At 36.5% G+C, this 19,457-nt stretch overlaps 1 protein-coding gene across 1 annotated transcript; it reads right to left on the minus strand.

Moving 5' to 3' along the window:
* Nucleotides 1-1,247: 1,247 nt before the first annotated feature.
* Nucleotides 1,248-17,824, minus strand: LIN54 (lin-54 DREAM MuvB core complex component). Its single transcript, XM_024758892.1, has 9 exons — nucleotides 17,612-17,824; nucleotides 12,606-12,679; nucleotides 12,041-12,238; nucleotides 10,544-10,635; nucleotides 9,656-9,727; nucleotides 8,542-8,644; nucleotides 8,245-8,382; nucleotides 4,548-4,750; nucleotides 1,248-1,782 (listed from the first exon to the last, which is right to left on the minus strand). Exons 2-9 carry the CDS (start codon nucleotides 12,642-12,644, stop codon nucleotides 1,581-1,583), a joined length of 1,047 nt encoding a protein of 348 aa, XP_024614660.1. The 5' UTR covers nucleotides 12,645-12,679; nucleotides 17,612-17,824; the 3' UTR covers nucleotides 1,248-1,580.
* Between the last annotated feature and the right edge of the window lie 1,633 nt (nucleotides 17,825-19,457).

Raw genomic sequence — 19,457 nt, forward strand, 5'->3', positions numbered from 1 at the left:
AACTTGATTAGATATTATTTTATCCTCTTACACTAGTTTACATTTTTACAAATTTTAATTAAACATACTAGATTGAGGTGCTAAGAATGTTTGCACTATCTACATTTAAAGTTACTGCACTGTAATTTTATAAATCCAAAGTTTAAAAGGAAGATGCTTAATGAATAACGGAATCTTTTTTGGATTACTTAATTTCTATTGCCTATATCTTGCATGTTCATATGAACATATATACACACTTAATACATACAACTATAGATTCCTTGTAGGAAATGTAATAATCATATACTACTAATTACTGAGGATTAAGGTACCTAGCAAAATGCCTGAATTCCAACATGGTTTTTTCTCATCATAAAATCCAGAGTCCTATTATAACAGGCTCTTAAATTCATAAAGCTTTTGAATTCTGAATTACTGAAAATGATTTAGGTTATCTTAGTAATTATATGAAAACACTCATACCTTTAGCTAACCAAATCACTGGCTAAAAATAATGCCATAATAAGCTTCCCTTATAAAAAGAAATCCCACTACAATTTTGAAAGCTTTGTTAGGAGGCCCCTTTCAGTAAATCAAGTAAGAGTCATAGATTGGTTTGAAACATCTTAGTTCAAAAGTCTAGAAAAAGAACTGTTTGTATAGATGAAAACTCCTTCTCTAAATTCATCTCTTAGAGCTTCAATATTCTTTATTTCTCCATCCAAGCCAAATTTGTTAACTGGTAATTATGTAAGGTTCTATTTTATCACTACATAATCATAATGTTTACTTCTATTCATATGCACCGCTCATTTTAATAGTACCCCTTAATCACTGACAGTTTATTATTTCAAATACATACCGCCTCCTTGAAAGAAAATGGAAACATCCCAGAGCATTTCTTAGTCACTTCTTATTATAGAAACAAATTGTCTGCCCTTTGAGAATTATTTTCTGTCTGTTAACACTTTATATGTTTTTAAAAAAAACAAAATAACTTTTTAAAAGTGTGCCCTACAGAGTACTTCCCCTTCTGACAATTCCCAAAGTGACAACAGGATATATTCCAGAATCCACCCTAAAATGTTGATTTTTCTTAAAAAGATAGTGCTTTTCTAAACACAAAATGTCATTTGAATATGTTTCATAAGACTTCGTTTATGTAGACATAATATCTGCTTATTCTAGATCTAGTACCAAAGAATGACCGGGTAATACCAGTGCTTCTTTGGCTTTTTCTACTGGAACAAAGTCATACAACGCCATACATTATAAATTATATAATAGTAATTTATAAATGTTCTTTGTCAATAGAATCAGAAGGACAGAACATCTAGTTCTTAAGAAACCCAAGCAAATTAAAAATCCATATAATACAATAAAGAAAAATTCAATTTAGAAGGGGCATAAGCAGATTTAACTAAGATTTAAAATGTAATTTCCTCGTTTAAAATTTCTCCTCTTTCAATATTATAATTTCAGGTCTCACAAGACTGAATTAACAATACAATAATTGTTAAACTATCTTCCAGAAAAGCAAGTGTCCCTGCACCTTCAATTTTCTGTACAGTTCGATTTATCAGTCTTTTGTGCAAGAGTTAGCAATTCATGGCACAAGGGTCACTTTTTGCTTTTCCTGCAGAGTTGATGACGCTCATCAAACATCGCCCGAATTCCTCAAGTATCATCCGTTCAGCTGCTGCCTTTGATTTCCCCTTCTTGTCTGCCTGCTCTGCCTGGGCAAGAAGGCAATTACACGTGGCTTCAGCTACTTCCTTAGTGACAAACGTAAATGGCAATCTGAAATGATTTTTAAGAAAGAGAGAGATGATGATGGTGTTGAATAACAGCAAGAGTGGCTGACATTCTTTCACCTAGAAATCTCTGTCGACATTTTCACGATTCAGCAAGCACACTGAACATCACAGTATGTACGATGAACAAAAGCACATCCCAGAGAGTTTTTAAAAACTTAGACCTGGGCTTCCCTGGTGGTGCAGCAGTTAAGAATCCGCCTGCCAAGGCAGGGGACACGGGTTCGTGCCCCGGTCCGGGAAGATTCCACATGCCGTGGAGCGGCTAGGCCCATGAGCCATGGCCGCTGAGCCTGCGCGTCTGGAGCCTGTGCTCCGCAACGGGAGAGGCCACAACAGTGAGAGGCCCGCGTACCGCAAAAAAAATAAAATAAAATAAAAAAATAAGAAAATTATATATAACGTTTTACGTAAAATACATATAACCTAGACAAAGTTACCTGGTTAACTGAAACGTAACTCTACATGTTAACTGGATACTGCTATAACAAAAGTCCTCCTGATTCATGTATATAAGCTCTGAGTGCAGTTTTTGTTTTATTTACTGTTGTTTCTGCACTGCCTACAACAGTGCCTGACACAGAGACACCCCATGAATATTTGCTGAATGAATGAATAATATTGGAAATTGAAAGCACTATCTCCTGGACAACATGGAAAATAAAGCACTTTCCCATAGTCCCATATAATGTTTGTAAAAAAAAAAAAGCGCACCAAAATTTTGCATTATTCCATGATATCAAAAACGAAACAACAGGGACACCAGATGCTGTTCTGTACATGGAGTTTCATTCATAAAGACCTGAACTATTGAGTATTAAAGCAGAGGAATCCATCCCGAGGCTAGCTATATGTAGCCAAGTCGTAGAGCCTAAGAAACAAAACCGGGTAACCTAATCTAACCAGTAACTCAACAATCTGTAAGTAAGCAGTCACTGATAGAAGGAAACTGCAAAACAAAATGAATGAAGTCTGGGACTTCCCTGGTGGCGCAGTGGTTAAGAATCTGCCTGCCAATGCTAGGGGACAAGGGTTCGATCCCTGGTCCGGGAAGATCCCACATGCCGCGGAGCAGCTAAGCCCAAGAGCCACAACTACTGAGCCCACGTGCCTAGAGCCCGTGCTCTGCAACAAAGAGAAGCCACCACCATGAGAAGCCCGCGACGCAACAAAGAGTAGCCCCCGCTCGCCGCAACTGGAGAAAGCCTGTGCGCAGCAACAAAGACCCAACGCAGCCAAAAATAAATAAATAAATAAATTTTAAAACAAGAACAACAACAAAATGAATGAAGTCTGAACTTAAGGCCCACTATGACAAGATAGGGTGACAGGATTTAGGCTGCTACACATTTGTATAGAAATCTTTAAAATATAAAAAGCATTTTAAATTAGAAAATATAATATTAAAATATTACAATAAAGTTAATATTACAATAATATTGAAAAAGTAATTAATAGTGTATAACAGTAGCACTCATTATATAGTATTTGGAAACTATAGGAAAGAAAATGGAAAAAAAAATCAAATTTTTGCCACTCAAAGGCAAAAGCTTGTTAATACGCTAGTAGGACTTCTTTAATACAGTTTTCTTATACTTAGTTTTGATAACAGTGCATAATTTTGTGTTCTTTCACACTTCATAATAACAGATATCTTCCCAAGTTGAAAAATTAATTGTAAATATTTTAGTGTAGCAATATCTTTAATCTCCTCATAGAGATTAGACCTAATAACCTAAGGTTTACTGAAAGCGGATGACCAGAAAGGACCCTTTGTGATACCCCTCATTAAGGTGTCTGTCCATTTCCACTTCATTCAATCAAGAACTTTTTGCTGATTATACTCATTACAAGAAAGAGTTCTTTAGAACTAATATCTGAAATATTTTGTACAAAAGCCTTACTTTTATAAGTTTTATAAGTTGGATCTTATTTCAACTTCGGCATTTTAAATGAAATACCATTTTCAAGGCTCATTCCATTTAATAATTCCTCAGATTAACCTCTAACAAACTCTCTAATACAAATTCAAGTCAGCATGCTATGTTGCTGCCTATGCCTATAGCATTGCCCTGCCTATGCTTGGCAGGGCAATGGACCCTGCCAAGCTGTGCTTTACTCCTCAGAGCCACGTGAAAAGGGTGATGTGAAGGATAAGAAAACCGAGGTAAGGCCCAGAGAGGTGAAGCGCTTGGCAAAATCACAAATTACAACAGAGCACAGACAGGATTTAAACTCAGGTCAGCCTGACTGTAAAGCTCCAGCTTTCCTACTCCAGAGCTCAGCAGTCTAGGGAAATAAGGAGGTACAATAACACAGTGTGTGACAGGCTCTCCAACAGGGTGGGGAAAGTGCCACATGGGCACGGGAAGGTAAGAAGATAAGAATCTGAAAAAATGTGAATAACAACACAACCAGTAAGAGGTATAAAAATTTTGGTTTTCTTCAAGGTTTGTCAAATTATTCAAATTTTTGTCAAATTATTCAAATTTCCCTCATCTTAGTAGGGAGAAATCCAATTAAATTAAGCACAGTGACCTAATACACTACCGTGCATTTTAGAACTGTACGATATATCTGACAGTGATTTTTCTGTTACTTTTAAATTCCTTTACAAGTAATTAAAGATAGAAAATGCAAAAGTCAGGTGTGCAACAACCAAAAAGTATGAGCCCAATTTTGCCCCAAAAAAGAAACTTCACCAAAAATGAATATAACATACTATAAAAAGATATTCAAATATTGACTTACTTTCCTCCTCCGCTATTCAAAGCTGGTGTTGGCCTAGTAAGCAAGTCCGAAATCTGAGAGGATAACTTAGTCTTTGCTGCTGTTTGTTGCTGTACCCTTACTTCGGCTGCATCTGCCAAGTGCATCAATGTCTTTCTTTCTGGGCTTTCTTCAAAATTCTTACAGCCAATACATTTGCATATTGAGGAACACATTATTTTCGCCTAAAAGATTTACAAAAGAAAAGCTTCCAAATCAAAACCAAAAGACATCACTATAGTAGACTCCACAATCAAGTCAACAGGTGACAGAGTTAGCTGGTCAACTGACATAGATAAAATGGAAACATCTCTTGTGACAAACACCAAAGGGGCCAGCTATGCATGTGCATAGGTCCAGTATTCTTGGCCACTCCGAAAGTGGCTATACTATGTTTGTTTGAGGCCTTCCACGCCAATTTTCCCCCACTATAGATTTTCCTCCTGATATGAATAACAAATGTTCTTTTATTAAAAAATGAGTGATACAATATTCCAAAAAAAGGGTCATCCAGAATCCAGCCACCTCAATCAAATCACCATTAACATGTTGGTGACCTCCCACATATGCAAACACACACACAGTATCATATCAAAGGAATTTCACAGACACTATTTTTATTATGAATACCTCCCCCTCCCTAAATAAATCCCCTGTCCAGAGTCCCCAAACCCTTCAACAGTCCGTATTAAACCAGTGTGTCCTTTCATGTAAAGATATATAAACTATATGTATATTTATGAAAAACACAGGCTTTATGTACATATATTAACTCACCAATACAGAAGTCTTCCTTTTTTTTTGTTTGTTTTACATAATCATATACCCACTTTTCTGCATCTTCCTTTTCTCACACTATACTTCATGAAATCCCTCCCTCCAAGTCATCTGGCATAGGCTGAATTCATCCTGTTTAATGACTGGCTAGTAATCCCTGGTATGGATGTGCCACATTTTATTTGGGCATTCACTTCTCTACTGATGGTCATTTGTTTTGTTTCCAGTTCTTGAGTTCCACAAACAATGCATAAAAACATTTTTTGTATATATTACGCTTTTATTTCTATGAGCTAGGTTTCTAGAATTGGGCTCACTGCTCAAAGGGTACATGTATTTTAATCTTAATAGATGTGGCCAGATTGTTTTTTCAAAAGGCTGTAACACCTCACATCTCATTAGCAATGGATAAAGGAAGCCTTTCCTACATTCCAACAATGTATACTATAGCTCTTTTTAATAAAGTGAGATCTCGTTCTTTAATTTACATTTCCCAGACTCCTAGTAAATTTTAGTATCTTTTGTTGGCTACTTTTTCTTGAGCAAACCCACATCAATTTAAATAAATAAACAAGCCTACTGTCCTTCCTCTCTACAGTAAGATAAATGGATCACATTATGAACACACCTACCCTGCTCCTTTTTTACAATACACTAATAAATTCCATTTACCAAAGGAAAAAAAAAATGGATATACCTTTTGAGTTAACCGGCTTATTTACTAGGAGCCAGTCTGGGATCCAACTGAAGCAATACATAATAAGTATCTAATGGTGAAGAGATAAAATTCCTAACCTCCAGGGGAAGAAGACATACTGATAATGGTAATTTGGATTAAGTTTTAAGAATTATAAGAAAGGTACTAATAATGTCTAATAGGAACTCAGGAGGGAGAAATTACAAATACAAGTCATCCATTTAGCATTGCTAATTCAACTTCTCTTGTGGCCAAAAAAAAAAAAAGAGGGAGGGGGGAAAAGGTCACAAGAAAAGTCACAATCACTTATATAATGTGGACAGTCACTCATTCAATCAACAAGCCCTGAAAGGCGTGTGAAAGGGACATCAATGTCTTATCCAGATGCAGACCAACTGGACCAAAAAAGCCAAGTCAGTTCAAAAGATGAACAACACAAACTGTCAGACAACATCATAAGTAATTCACAGTGAGCCAACTGGCCACTGCCAGTCAGAGTTCACTGTATTCCAAGTTTTTCCATTGCTTGGTCTTTTAGAACAACATATTAGTTATTAGACATTGTTTATGTCCTGAATGTCAAGGATTTTATCAAAATAGATAGAGCAGCTTTCTCTCTTCTAACATATTTCAACTGCCTTTTCTACTTCTATTAGTTCACAGAATTGTCAACCAGTTCAATTATTTAGTTCATGTGTGTCTGAATTTCATATGCTTAGCATGTATTGATTGTTCAATGCCATATGCAAGAAAGGCTTTCTTTGCCCTTCTGACCCAGCTTTATAACAGTTTCCATTTTCTCTTTTTTGTGTGTGGAACTGGTTTTATAGCTTACATGCTTACATATTCATGACAATTTTTGTATGATACGGTCTGTGAACAGAAGCCACCTATCTCATCAGGTGTGCAAACAAGAGTCAGTCTTTCCCAATGTGAATGAAAAACTGGCTTGCTGGACTCTGCGACACTGTTTAAGAGACTTTCAAAAATAATCTTGATTATGTGCAATTTTCACTCCTACTGACTTTAGGACTAACAAAATGTTACTTTACTGTACTTTTTGAGAGGAGTATTTGACCTCTGAAATATGTAAATTAAGAATTCACTACAGAGAGAATACAGTACACAAAATCTTTACTACGACACACCTGGTATGGGGGTGGGGCACTGGGCTGCAGGTACGTGCTCCTACACACCTGGTCAAGGGAGAGTGCAGTGCTTGCTGGTATTACTTTACCAGGCCAGGCCTTTGGCCAAAACTAAAATAAGGTTTCCCTCTGCGTATGAAATCTGAACGAATGAAAATATAACAGATGAGAAGAGCCAACTGCCATAGGAATGAGTTTCGGGCGCACCAAGAAACCAATTGTAGTGACCTTGGATTAATCTTGGGTATGACTAGATTGCTTTATTTAAGCTTTGAAAATAAATATAACAAACTATATAGTACTTTGTCTGAAACAAGTGGATCATTTACACGGCATCTATCAAAGCAGAGTTTCAATATACATTTTCCAGAAAAGATGCTGCCTGACCCATAAATAAAAACAGCCAGTTGAGTGGGATGATTAGATGGTAAAATGGATGCAGTCACCTCACAATAGCCAATAACCTCATCCAGCAATTACATATTCCTCCTTACCTATTTTTATGCTCACAAGGCAAACCTTCTAACATAATCTAATTTTCCACAGAGCAGTGTTCTTCAACAGGGCACTACTAGCATTTGGAACAAGATAAGACTATACTCTCAGGACTGCACCCTGAAATGCAGGCTATTATCCGTATATATTTCCGAAAAGTCTGTAGGGGAGAAACTGGGTAGTAATACCCCTCAGTGGAGAACCACTACTACAGAGTGTCCAGTCCACTTTGATGTTGTTGTTATTGAAAATCAACAAACTGGTGCTGTGGTTTGCATACTTTCAGGTACAATGACCACGAAGTTATGAGCTGGTAACCCTGCTAATGAGACCCCAAGCTGTAATGACAAAACAAAGGTACTGTTACTCTGAAGCCCTGCTTGGGAGGCAAGAAGGTAGGTCTTCCTCAAATTAGGGCCCTTGGGCTGACTTTTCAAACTGCAATATTTTCAAACTGCAATTGCAAAGTAATTTCCCAGTTTACAAGTAAATTTTTTTTGTATGCACTTTCTAAAGTTATTTTCAAAAGATGGTTAGATTATTTTTCCCAACCTCAACTCACCTCATAGCATTCACAGTAGTTTTTAAGACATCCTGATCGTTTGCAATTACATCCTTTGCTGTGACGTCGATCTGATTCTCCCTCCTTTCCTTTCCCTATCTTGGGCTTAAAAGCTTCTGGATTTCTGTCAAGGCATGCCTATCAAAACAGATCAAATATCAAGTGATGTTAAATCACAGTAGATTAAACTTAAATTCTGCAAAGGGAATTAATTTTCTTCATAAAATACTTGAGCTCAACAAAAAAACAGGTGAAATTGTAAACTTTTGTCAGTTAAATGAAACAAGAAATAATCACCTTTATTGCTTTTTGCCTTTCATTTTCATGTTCCAAGTTATTATAACAATTAGTACAATTGCAGTTGTTGCAAAATTCACCATTTGCAAAGCAATCACAGTATCTGGAATATAAAAATCATTGTAAGTCATATAAAAAAGTCATTTTTAAGAGAAACAAAACTAGAAATTATCTTATTTAATAGCATTATATATGCAGTAAAGCATTTTAGAAATGTATTCAGAGCCACTGACTTATAGAGTTAACAAGAGGTACTGACAAGGCTCAAAAGTAAAGTCATCAGCTCCTAGAATTTTGGTTTAGAAACTTAGTTCCAGTAGTAACAGCTGTCAACACAAGAGCTATGTGATTTTTATGCACCCCAAAAGTAAGTTATTTCAAAATCACAAAAAGGAAAAACATGGGCTATATTCTATTATATTAGTGGAACCTGCTCACGTGAACTACTGTCATGTTTCTTTGGATTCTAAACGCCCATAAGACCACTGCTTTTTATTTAACTGTTTCATGTCAAATCTCTTCAGTACTAACAAGCAAATTAATCAACAAGTTAAAAAAAAACTACTCAGAGTATCATCTCATTTAAGAGACCAAATATAAAGGTCATAAATAAGATCACATTTATTAGTAAGGACAGAGATCATGTCTGTCTCATGCAGCTGGATCCCTAAGCCCTACTCCAGTGCCTCATTTGTGGTAAAGACTCTAAAATTATTTCCTTCTGAATGAATGAAAGAGTCTTTTTACACCGTCATATGTGTTCATTCACTTGTATGTTTAATTACTTAGACTTATGAAATTGGTCTGTTAAGAATTTTTAGTTAACTCCACTTATTTTTTATTTTTATTTTTTTTGCGGTACACAGGCCTCTTACTGTTGTGGCCTCTCCCGTTGCGGAGCACAGGCTCCAGACACACAGGCTCAGTGGCCATGGCTCACAGGCCCAGCCGCTCCGCGGCATGTGGGATCTTCCCGGACCAGGGCACGAACCCGCGTCCCCTGCATCGGCAGGCAGACTCTCAACCACTGCGCCACCAGGGAAGCCCAACTCCACTTATTTTTAAAAGCATTTTCAGTTATATCAAATGAGGAAACAGCAGCAAAAGGACTTACAATTTCAAACACAGCGATTTTGTACAATTACAAGGCTTTCTGGGCCGACTGGCAGATTCTGATGGCATTATGCTACACAGACACAAACAAAAAGATACACATTTTAATCAATTAAAGGTAACTATTTAAACTGAGAAAAGTCTCTAATCTGTAAATTCCTCCTAAAATAAAGCTTTAACAAATGTACCCATCTCTAATAAAAGTTTATGTTGTTCCATTTACATTAAGTTGAAAAGCAAGTTGTACCATGAAAAGAAAGGTAGAGAGCCAAGATATGGATTTAAAAAAAAAGAAAAGGAAGTTATCAATAGTTTCTGAAGAACATTCCACAAAATATACTCTTTCTTCTAAGAGAACTAAAGTTGAAATCTCCTAAACTCTTTGGGATTCAATTATGAAAGGCAGTAAGTAGAAAAGGGTGTGTGAAGTTGGAATTTAGGAGGGGAGAGGAGAGGTAGACTGGTTCCACGTAATTAACTAAAGCACTGCTTCTCAACCAAAACTGCAAAGGCAGCAATTGACAGATCAAAAAACAAATAAACAAAAGAAAAAGCAAAGACCTAAATAACAATTTAAAAACTAGTTAATATCATCTTTAAAACATATTCAGGAGGAGACAGAGAAAAAGAGAAAAGAGAGAGAAAATAACAAATCACCTGTACGAGAAATGGTGAAACGGAGTAAAAGATAATTTGGGAGTTCTCTGACTATTCCTGCAACTTTTCTGTTTAAAGTATTTCAAAATAAAAAGTACCGCAGAGGCACACTCACATGGCTTGGAGGGGAAAAAAATTAAATACATGTATTTTGAAATATATATGTATATTTGATGTTGCATTTAACCTGATCCAACAACTTAACTTACATATATTCAAATAACTCACTCACCCATTGAACGGAAGCCTTGCTTGGGTCTGGATACCAGGTGTTCCGGTAAAGTTAGAGTTGCTTGCTATAGACACATAGGAAGACTGCTGTAGCTACATATAAAGAAAGGTAATTTCAGACCATATTTACAAAAATGGACAATACTCCTAAATATAATGATCAGTAAGAAGCACAAATTCATCATTAAAATAGGAAAAACAGAACAGAGAATTTCATACAAACATACTCACTACTCATAGAGCTCTTCTAAAGACCCAAAACTGATACCAGAGGTAAAAACAATGTGGACATTTTAAAATACTACATGGCATAAATATAAGAAATTCTTTCACAGAGGAATAAGGATATCAGAATTAGGAAATTCCAGATGAATGTCCTGAAAGTACTGTAGTAAAACTTGTATTGGCTAGAAAAATGCAATGTGTCTACTTGTAAATAAAATAAATAAAATGTGATCATTTATCACAAGTTATAGAGAATGAGAAGTTACATACGTAATAATCAAGTTTCTATTTTACACTGATTTCTAAACATAAGAAAAGAGATGCTAATGATAAAAATACTGAACTCTAATTTTTTCAATCAGTAGCCACATAACATACTCCAAAGTACACTTCTTTAAAGTACACAGGTTTCTGTCTCTCTTATAATCTTGAGTAGATCAACTCAACAGCTTAGAATATGGTGCTAATTAATTTGCTTGATTTTTACATGAAAAAGAAAATAACTTCTATCTTCTTCCTAGAAAGCAGCACTCCTAACCCAAGCCAGCCAATTGGATAATATGTGGCTTTGATTCCAAAGATAACCAGATGTCATCTAAAGATGACCAGATCTGGACAGATCACTACCGATATGTCACCTGGAAGTGCGTCTCACAGACTATTTTCCAAGAACAGGTGAGCGGCATCGTATTCATAATGTGAGGAGGAACTTCATTACAGTCACAGTGCTTTCTAAACTCACTGGGACTCTGCTGATTATTATTATTATTTTTTTTTTTTTTGCGGTACATGGGCCACTCCCTGTTGTGGCCTCTCCCGTTGTGGAGAACAGGCTCCGGACATGCAGGCTCAGCGGCCATGGCTCACAGGCCCAGCCGCTCCGCGGCATGTGGGATCTTCCCAGACTGGGGCACGAACCCGCGTCCCCTGCATCGGCAGGCGGACTCTCAACCACTGCACCACCAGGGAAGCCTGGGACTCTGCTGATTTTAACTCAACATATTTTCTCTTATATCTACATGATCTTGCCCTCCTACCAAACTGTTCTCAGCTCCAAATTGCCTGACTTGTATACTTGAATTGTGCTGTATATTTCTAAATACTAAAGATATATAAAAATAAACTCAGAAGTTTTCATTAACAATTCAAGGTTTTGGAAACAGTCTAAACACTGAGTTAGATGTTTTTGAATAGTTTTAGAATGTGATAATGCTAGACATCTTAGACCCAATTAAACTTTTTGAAATGCGATGACTTAATTTTTTGCCCATACCTGAGTCACATACTGAGCAGGAAGCACCGCATAGCCTACATTCCCTGTTCCTGGAGCCGGTGCCAGCACAGTGCCTGGTGGCAGGTTCGTGAGGTTTGGCTGGATTTGTGGCAGTGGGGTGGCAGGCATGATAAGCCGCTGCTGTGGCTGGCTGGTGGTGACTATTTGGGAAGTTGGATTGATTGGTTTCGGAACAACCTAAAAAGAAAGGAAGTATGTCAATGACCACGAAAATAAATTTCACAGTTTCTCAATTCAGTATAAATCTCTTAAACTTAGGGGATTAAGAGGTCCAAACTACTATGTATAAATAAGCTACAAAGATATACTGTGAAACACAGGGAATATAACCAATATTTTACAGTAGTTATAAATGGAGTATAAACTTTAAAAATTGTGAAACACTATTTTGTACACCTGTAACTTATATAATATTGCCCATCAACTATACTTCAATAAAAATAAATAAATCAATAAATCTCTTAAACGTAAATCTTAACTTTCAATTTTAAAAGTAAATTGTCTGTTTGGGAGAGACTGAGAGAAGAAGTGATGTGATACTCACTTGTTTGACAGTCTGCGCTGAGACAAGTGGCACTGACATCCGCACTGGGGTGGTATTAACGACCACTGGCTTTGCTTTGTAAAAAGGAGGGAGGAGAAGGACAGTTTGTTTACAGAAAATAGTATTTAAAACATTTAAGATACTTAGTTCCCTCAGGATATCCTCATGAGACAGCTTAAAGAATTCCACTGGTTTCCTATTTGGAGGACTCTTTAATCAAGACAGTTACTTTCAAAATCCTTTAACCCATCTAACTAGGGAACTTATATCTAAGGTAGCTATAGTCTATCCACTTTATGAGAGAATGTCTGTCATTTAAGATATTCTACTGAAAATACTTCAATCTGTATTCAGATGCTTTATATATTCACTACTAAATCCAGTGAGATGAAATGATGCATAAATTAAAAACTACCATTCAGGAACTTGGGTAACAATACTGTTCTATACTATTTCTAATTCTGTGTACAATTCATTATTTACAGAGTACTACTACAAGGCAGCATAGCAGCAAGGTTAAGAATATAGTCTCCTTAATTCAACTATACTTCAATAAAAAGTAAACTAAAAAAAAAAAGAATGTAGTCTCCTAAATCATAAGACCCTGGGGGTTCAAATCCCAATTCTGCTGCTTTCTAACTACTTAAATTCTCTTTGCCTGTATCCCCATCTGCAATATAGGGATAGTATCTCCCTTACAGGGTAAGAGAAATAAATATGTTAATTCATGAAAATTTACTACAACAGTGCTCAATAGATAATAAGTGCTCAATAAACGTTAGTTCCCATTACTGTTATTGTTCTTGTTGTTATTACAACCATTACTGCTACATAAATGTCACTGTAGACAGTGTTCCAGGGAAACTATAGTACAAGACACCTGCTCAAAGAGATTACATTCAAGTAGAGCAGATTAGATGAGTACCCAAATAAAATAAACATTATTAAAAAAAAAAAAGAGAAAGCACTGTGGGAGAGCAAAGGAGACAGAACATACATCTGACTGGCAGGGGCTGGGAACGGGGAAAGCTGCATAGAGGACAGTGTCTGAGACAGTCCTGACCAATGGTCAGGCTGCAGAGCGGGCATACAGACTGGAGGAGGGCAGTTCACACAGAGGCAGAGCAAGAGAAGTGGAGGCTTGATGCTGGGCACTTCACAAAGTGCTACGGGACAGACCGGTTTGGCTGGAACCTAGGGTTAAAGTAGGCAAGCACTGGCAAAAAAAAAAAAAGGCAGACTGTGGCTGTTTTGTTGAAGGCCTTGAATGTAAGGGTAGAGATCTGTATATTTAATCTGTATTATTAATTCAGCAGGCAATGAGAAGTTTCTGAGGACTGTGATGTTCGGAAACATCATTGGAATGGCACAAAAAGAAACTGTACGCGGCAGCAGTATGTAAAATAGAACAGAGCTGCAAGAAACAAAGAAAGTTAGAAGAGTACAAAACATGAGAGTCTAATCTGCGGTGATGGCACTGGGAATGGAAAGGAGAGAACAGCTGCAAGAGACAGGGTGGAGGTGAAAGGACGGCAGGAACCATAGGTACAAGGGAAAAACAATTGGTTATCATGGAGCTTTCAAGTGAATGGGAAAATGACAGCTATTAGAATTAAAAATTCAAGGATGAGCTGATCTAAAGGGAAGATGAAACCTGACATGCAGAAATACAGTGATGAAGTTCAGGAAACAGGTTGGTACTAGACCTGTATGTTTGGATCAAAAGAAGTACCATTTCTAATACTGCCTACTGCCACTTCCTCAGTCTAAAGGAGGGATTTAAGAAGACTGAAAGGACATCCCTTTGGGTCTTATTTATGCAAAAGGCCTAGAGCCTGCTATGAAAGAGAGAGGTTGAGATAACGGGATCTAAACTGCTGTGAACACTGAATCAAACAAACTGTTCTGAACAATAAAAGAAAAAGAACAGACTTCCTTGGATAGAAAGACTGTTAATGTTAACAATTTTTTTTTTTTTACTTCTGGTGGGGATGGAAGGGTTGATGGCTGAAGACGAGAAGTTGAGAGCCCTGGAAGAACATTAGAGAGAGGGTACTCAGATCTAAAAGGGAGCAGGCCCTGGCAGCAAGGTGACAAACTAGGGAGAAGTGGGTAGGTGGGAAGGTGGGAGACCTCCAGAAGGAGCGTATGATCAGTGGTGGTGATCGCATATCTCTGAATATACTAAAAACTACTAAACTGTACTGTATTTAACAAGGGTGAATTTTATGGTAGATGAGAACTGTATCTCAATAAAGTTGCTATACTAAAAGAGTGTATGACCATGAATTACAGGAGCAGTGCCATGCCATCTGATACCCGATTTGAAATTGTTTCCTGTTCTGTTTTGATTATAATAACCACTGTAGCAATACTATAAGGAATTAAAAGCCTGAATTCGTGCTTGGGACACCGAAGAGAGGACACCCTATACCACTTTGTTCCTTGACAAGGCAATGACAGTCACTGGTTCACAAGCACACAAGCAGCAATTCTGAGGTAACTGTACAGCTAGAGAAATGCAGGAACTTCCTGGTGGTCTGTGAAATGACAGGGAAGGAGTGTGTGTCCTGCCCTTATTCACATCCCATGGGAGACTTGGATGATTCTCATAAGGATAGGACAGGGAAGTGTCCACACGCACGCACACAGAGCTAGAAAACTGGGGAATTCTGGGTTTACATTAGCTTGGCATACGCATGCTGCATTTTAACTGAAATCTGGGGAATGCAGAAAACAGAAAACGTAGTGGTCAGAAAAAAGAACAGTATAAAATATACATGGGAAGGGGGTCATACTTATATAACTATGTCAATAGTCTGGATTTCTCCTCCTCAACTTTTTTTTTTTAAACTGGGGCATAGTTGCTTCCTCCTCAACTTTTGAGCATGGTCCCACATTACCACTACTGCAGTTTTCATAGATGCTGGCATAATCTTTAATTTTTTTGGTCTTTAATAGCAATTCTGAACAATCCTTTCAGAACAGTCTCCTTTGAAACTTTAGAAACCATACCTGCAAGTGTTTGAGGGTTTTTAATTTCTTAAATTGATTTCCTCCCTAACCAAGATTGTAGATTATATTCTAAAGAGATTAACCAAGCAATCTTCTGGGTCCTTTTACTGTGCTACCTGCCATCCAGCCAGTAATTAATACGGTGGAACGTTTGAATACTGGTGTTTGTATGGCTTTGATGGGAAAATGTACAAGATGAGCCCAATTCCCTTTGGTATTTAAGTAAATCCCTCATCGGGAATTAAGCCTTTAGAAAAACACATTAATACATTTTATGAACTACAGCAACTATTCAGTGTATCTCTAAAGAAGACTGTAAATTTAACTCGTTATTCCTATGAAATAATATACTTTACATATACCCAGATCTTTTATGGGATAGGAGAGCAAGACAAAAATAGGGAAATATGGGTGGATATGAGGGAAATAGCATGGGTGGCATATGTATATGAGCAGGTGGGAAGAGGGAATATACAGAGAGAGGTGGAGAAGCCAGAGAGACAGAGGGGAGAACAGAGAGGGAAAGTGACGGAAAGCAAAAAAGGAAGCAGCAGGGAAGCAGGAGGGGGGTGAGGGATTGCTAGGAGGCAAAGAGAACAGCGAAGTAGAGAGAAGCAGAAAGACAGACATAAGGTTGGAAAAGAAGGAAATGGTAAATACACTAGAATTATGAAATGTCCAACCCGCTCCTCCACTCTTCCTGGGTCTTCAGCTTCCTCTTCTACTCATACCAAACGCTTATGCTTGATAATGAGTAAATCAGTGCTAACGTTATGCTGGAAATGGATACTCAGCATATGTGTATACACACAAACATAAAATATAACCAACTATATCTAATGACTGCTTTATATCATTATGATATATAAGAAAATTGGACTTGTAGCACTTAGTAGCACTTGCTAAGTACTGAGAGAATATACACTTGACTTCCTCAGTCAGCAGTACATGCAAATTTCATTTTTCCTCTCATTAAGAACACTGTAATAAAAGATTTCCTTTAAAAATCAGTTTAAAGAGGGAATAGAAAATATAATTACTGTTTTATATAATTATGTCTAATTTTAATAGAATACACACTAAAATACTGTTTCCCTCATGCACCCTCCATTTTCTCCCATCAGTAATTTAAAATCCAAGATTTTTCTTCCACTTTCCCTTAGATGAACTAGCTATCAGCAATAGACAGCTCCAACCCTCTGATCCCTTAATAAAACTGAAGGCGCAAACAAATGGTCTTTAATTCATCTATTTACATCCAGCAAACAATAGATCATTCACTTGCCATGTCATTTTGACATTGACAGAATATGCAGTAGTCTTCCAAGGAAAAAAATTAGGCCCCAAATATAAACTGTCCTCATCCTTTCACAGTTTCAATTTTTTAACAAGTAGATAAATATGGAGAAAGGTTATGTGTTTGAGTCTGTGTATGTATATCAGGTGGCTGGAAGTATTAAACACAAACAAAGTAGGACTACAAACAGGAATACTTTTCAGGAAAAATACCAATGAGTAAAATAAAAACATTTAAACTGATTTTCATTAGCAATTACAGATTCAAAATAAGTAAAGGATGAAAGTTCATACTTATCATTTATACCTTGCCTACTGGTCATTTCAACTGACCCCCAAACCCTGTGTAGTTTAGACGGCTTTGTAGCTTAGAAAATAAGATAAATCATTTGGTTCCATTTAAACTATCCCACTGGCATAATGTAGGCTTTTAAACCAGCAATAAAATGGCTACCCACAAATTGATGACTAAGTATGATTATCTGGTATTACAGCACACTGTGTATCAGTTTCTAGCAGAACAAAATACTATAGTTATATACAACTGGGATTCTATTTCACTGCCTTCTGCAACAGCTGCTGATTCATACTCAGCTGAAACGCCATACTTAATCAGGATTTCAGCAAGAAAAGGACCAATTTCTATAATAATGTTCAAAGCATTAATTATTGTTTTTAAAAAAATGGTTACTAACCTTGCTGAAGAGGCTGAGTGTTTGTACTGGGATTCTGACTAACTGGCTGGGTTGAGCTACTGGCTGTTGTGGCAGTAACAAGTCGGACATAATGAAACTTGCTTCCAGGCACTTGAATCTGCTGGACATTGGGAGCAGTTGCCAGAGGAATAATTGTCTTAAATTGTGATGTGCTCACTCCTCCAACAGTGATGGTCTGCACAGCTGATTTCACTGCCTAGTGAACAATACAACATGGCTCTCATTAATCTGTGATTTTATTTTCCTACTTCATTTTTACTCATGACAATTGCTCAAGTAAAAAAGTATGTTCCTGAATTTCATCAAAAGCTGTTGAAAGGAACAACCTGTTCAAAGAGAAATGAATAGTAATAAATACAGGAGTGAAACCAAAATTAATGAGTTCTACCATCCCTAGTAGTTAACTTCCTTGACAGTCCAGGTCAGATGACTTGCTATGAAGAAACTATTACTTAAATTGCAAAAACTCACACAGTTTTGTTAACATCAGTTAAAATTTATAAGAAAAAGGTTATTTTAAAACTTTCAGTATTAAGCCTCATATTCAGAAAGAAAGGACACAGATATTTGGTTTTACTGCTATCCACCAAATTAACTACAGCAAATTTCATTTTCACATGTCCTAAAAGAGGAAGAAACCCCAAAGAAAAGCCCTCATTAAGTCTAGCCAATTCTGAAAGGCTTATAATATTCCACAGATACAAATGTACCCACTAACCTATGGGGAGAAGGCCAAATTCAATCCAAAATTACCACTATTTTGGTTGTCTACGGAAACTAATTTTGGATTCAGATCTAATTCAGATCTGACTCAATAAAATCATTTTAATCATTTTTAATCCTTTCCTTCAGTCCAACAAAGAGCAATGTGACTTCCCAAAAAGCTAAATGAAACATCAAAAGCAGAACAGAACAAAAGCCTTTTAAGATGTCTCCAATTGATGTTTAACCAATGTACGACAGACTGTCATACAAAGCAAAGATCCAGACAGGATTCTCTAATTAGTTCTATGGTATTATTTTATAAATAATTACACCACTACCTATTCTTCAAAAAGCCCTCATGCCAAAAGACAGGTGACATGACTGAGGAAACCTATATTCATTATATGGATGATAATTTATAAAAGAATAATTCTGAAGAATTTGAACATTTTCATAAAAGTACAGGGGAAAAAAGGAAGAATGTCATTAGTTTAGAAACTCTATAGATAATACTAAGTAGATTACTTCAGCATAAAATAATTCATACATTATCAGTAGGCAGAGGCACCACAGAATAGATTTTAAATAAAGATAAGAGATAACAGCTGTGATGGTGAGTTAAATGAAAACTTAAGAAAAGGGATAAAATGTGTATATATGGAAGCTACTGAAAAATCAAGCAACCTACGAGTCAGATGCGTACAATGGTACAAGAGACATTGTCCTTGGTCTATCGACTCAAAATGAAAAAAGAATACTATTTTAAGAAACAAGGTAGGGGAAGGGGGGTGGATAAACTAGGAGTTTGGGATTAACAGATACACACTACTATATATAAAATAAACAACAAAGACCTACTGTACAGCACAGAGAACTATATTCAATATCTTATAATAACTTATAATGGAAAAGGATCTGAAAAAGAATATATATATGTATAACTGACTCACTTTGCTGTACACTTGAAACTAACAACATTATAAATCAACTATACTTCAGTTGAAAATTTTCTTTAATAAGAAAAAGAAAAAAATATTTAAAAAAAAGAAACAAGATGCCTCAGACGTAATAGTTAAATTTACTGGGTACCTAACACATACAGAGGACATTGCTTTTGAAA

The sequence above is a fragment of the Neophocaena asiaeorientalis genome, unplaced genomic scaffold (assembly GCF_003031525.2).
Source record: "Neophocaena asiaeorientalis asiaeorientalis breed wild unplaced genomic scaffold, Neophocaena_asiaeorientalis_V1.1 scaffold784, whole genome shotgun sequence".
NCBI classification, from domain to species: Eukaryota; Metazoa; Chordata; class Mammalia; order Artiodactyla; family Phocoenidae; genus Neophocaena; species Neophocaena asiaeorientalis.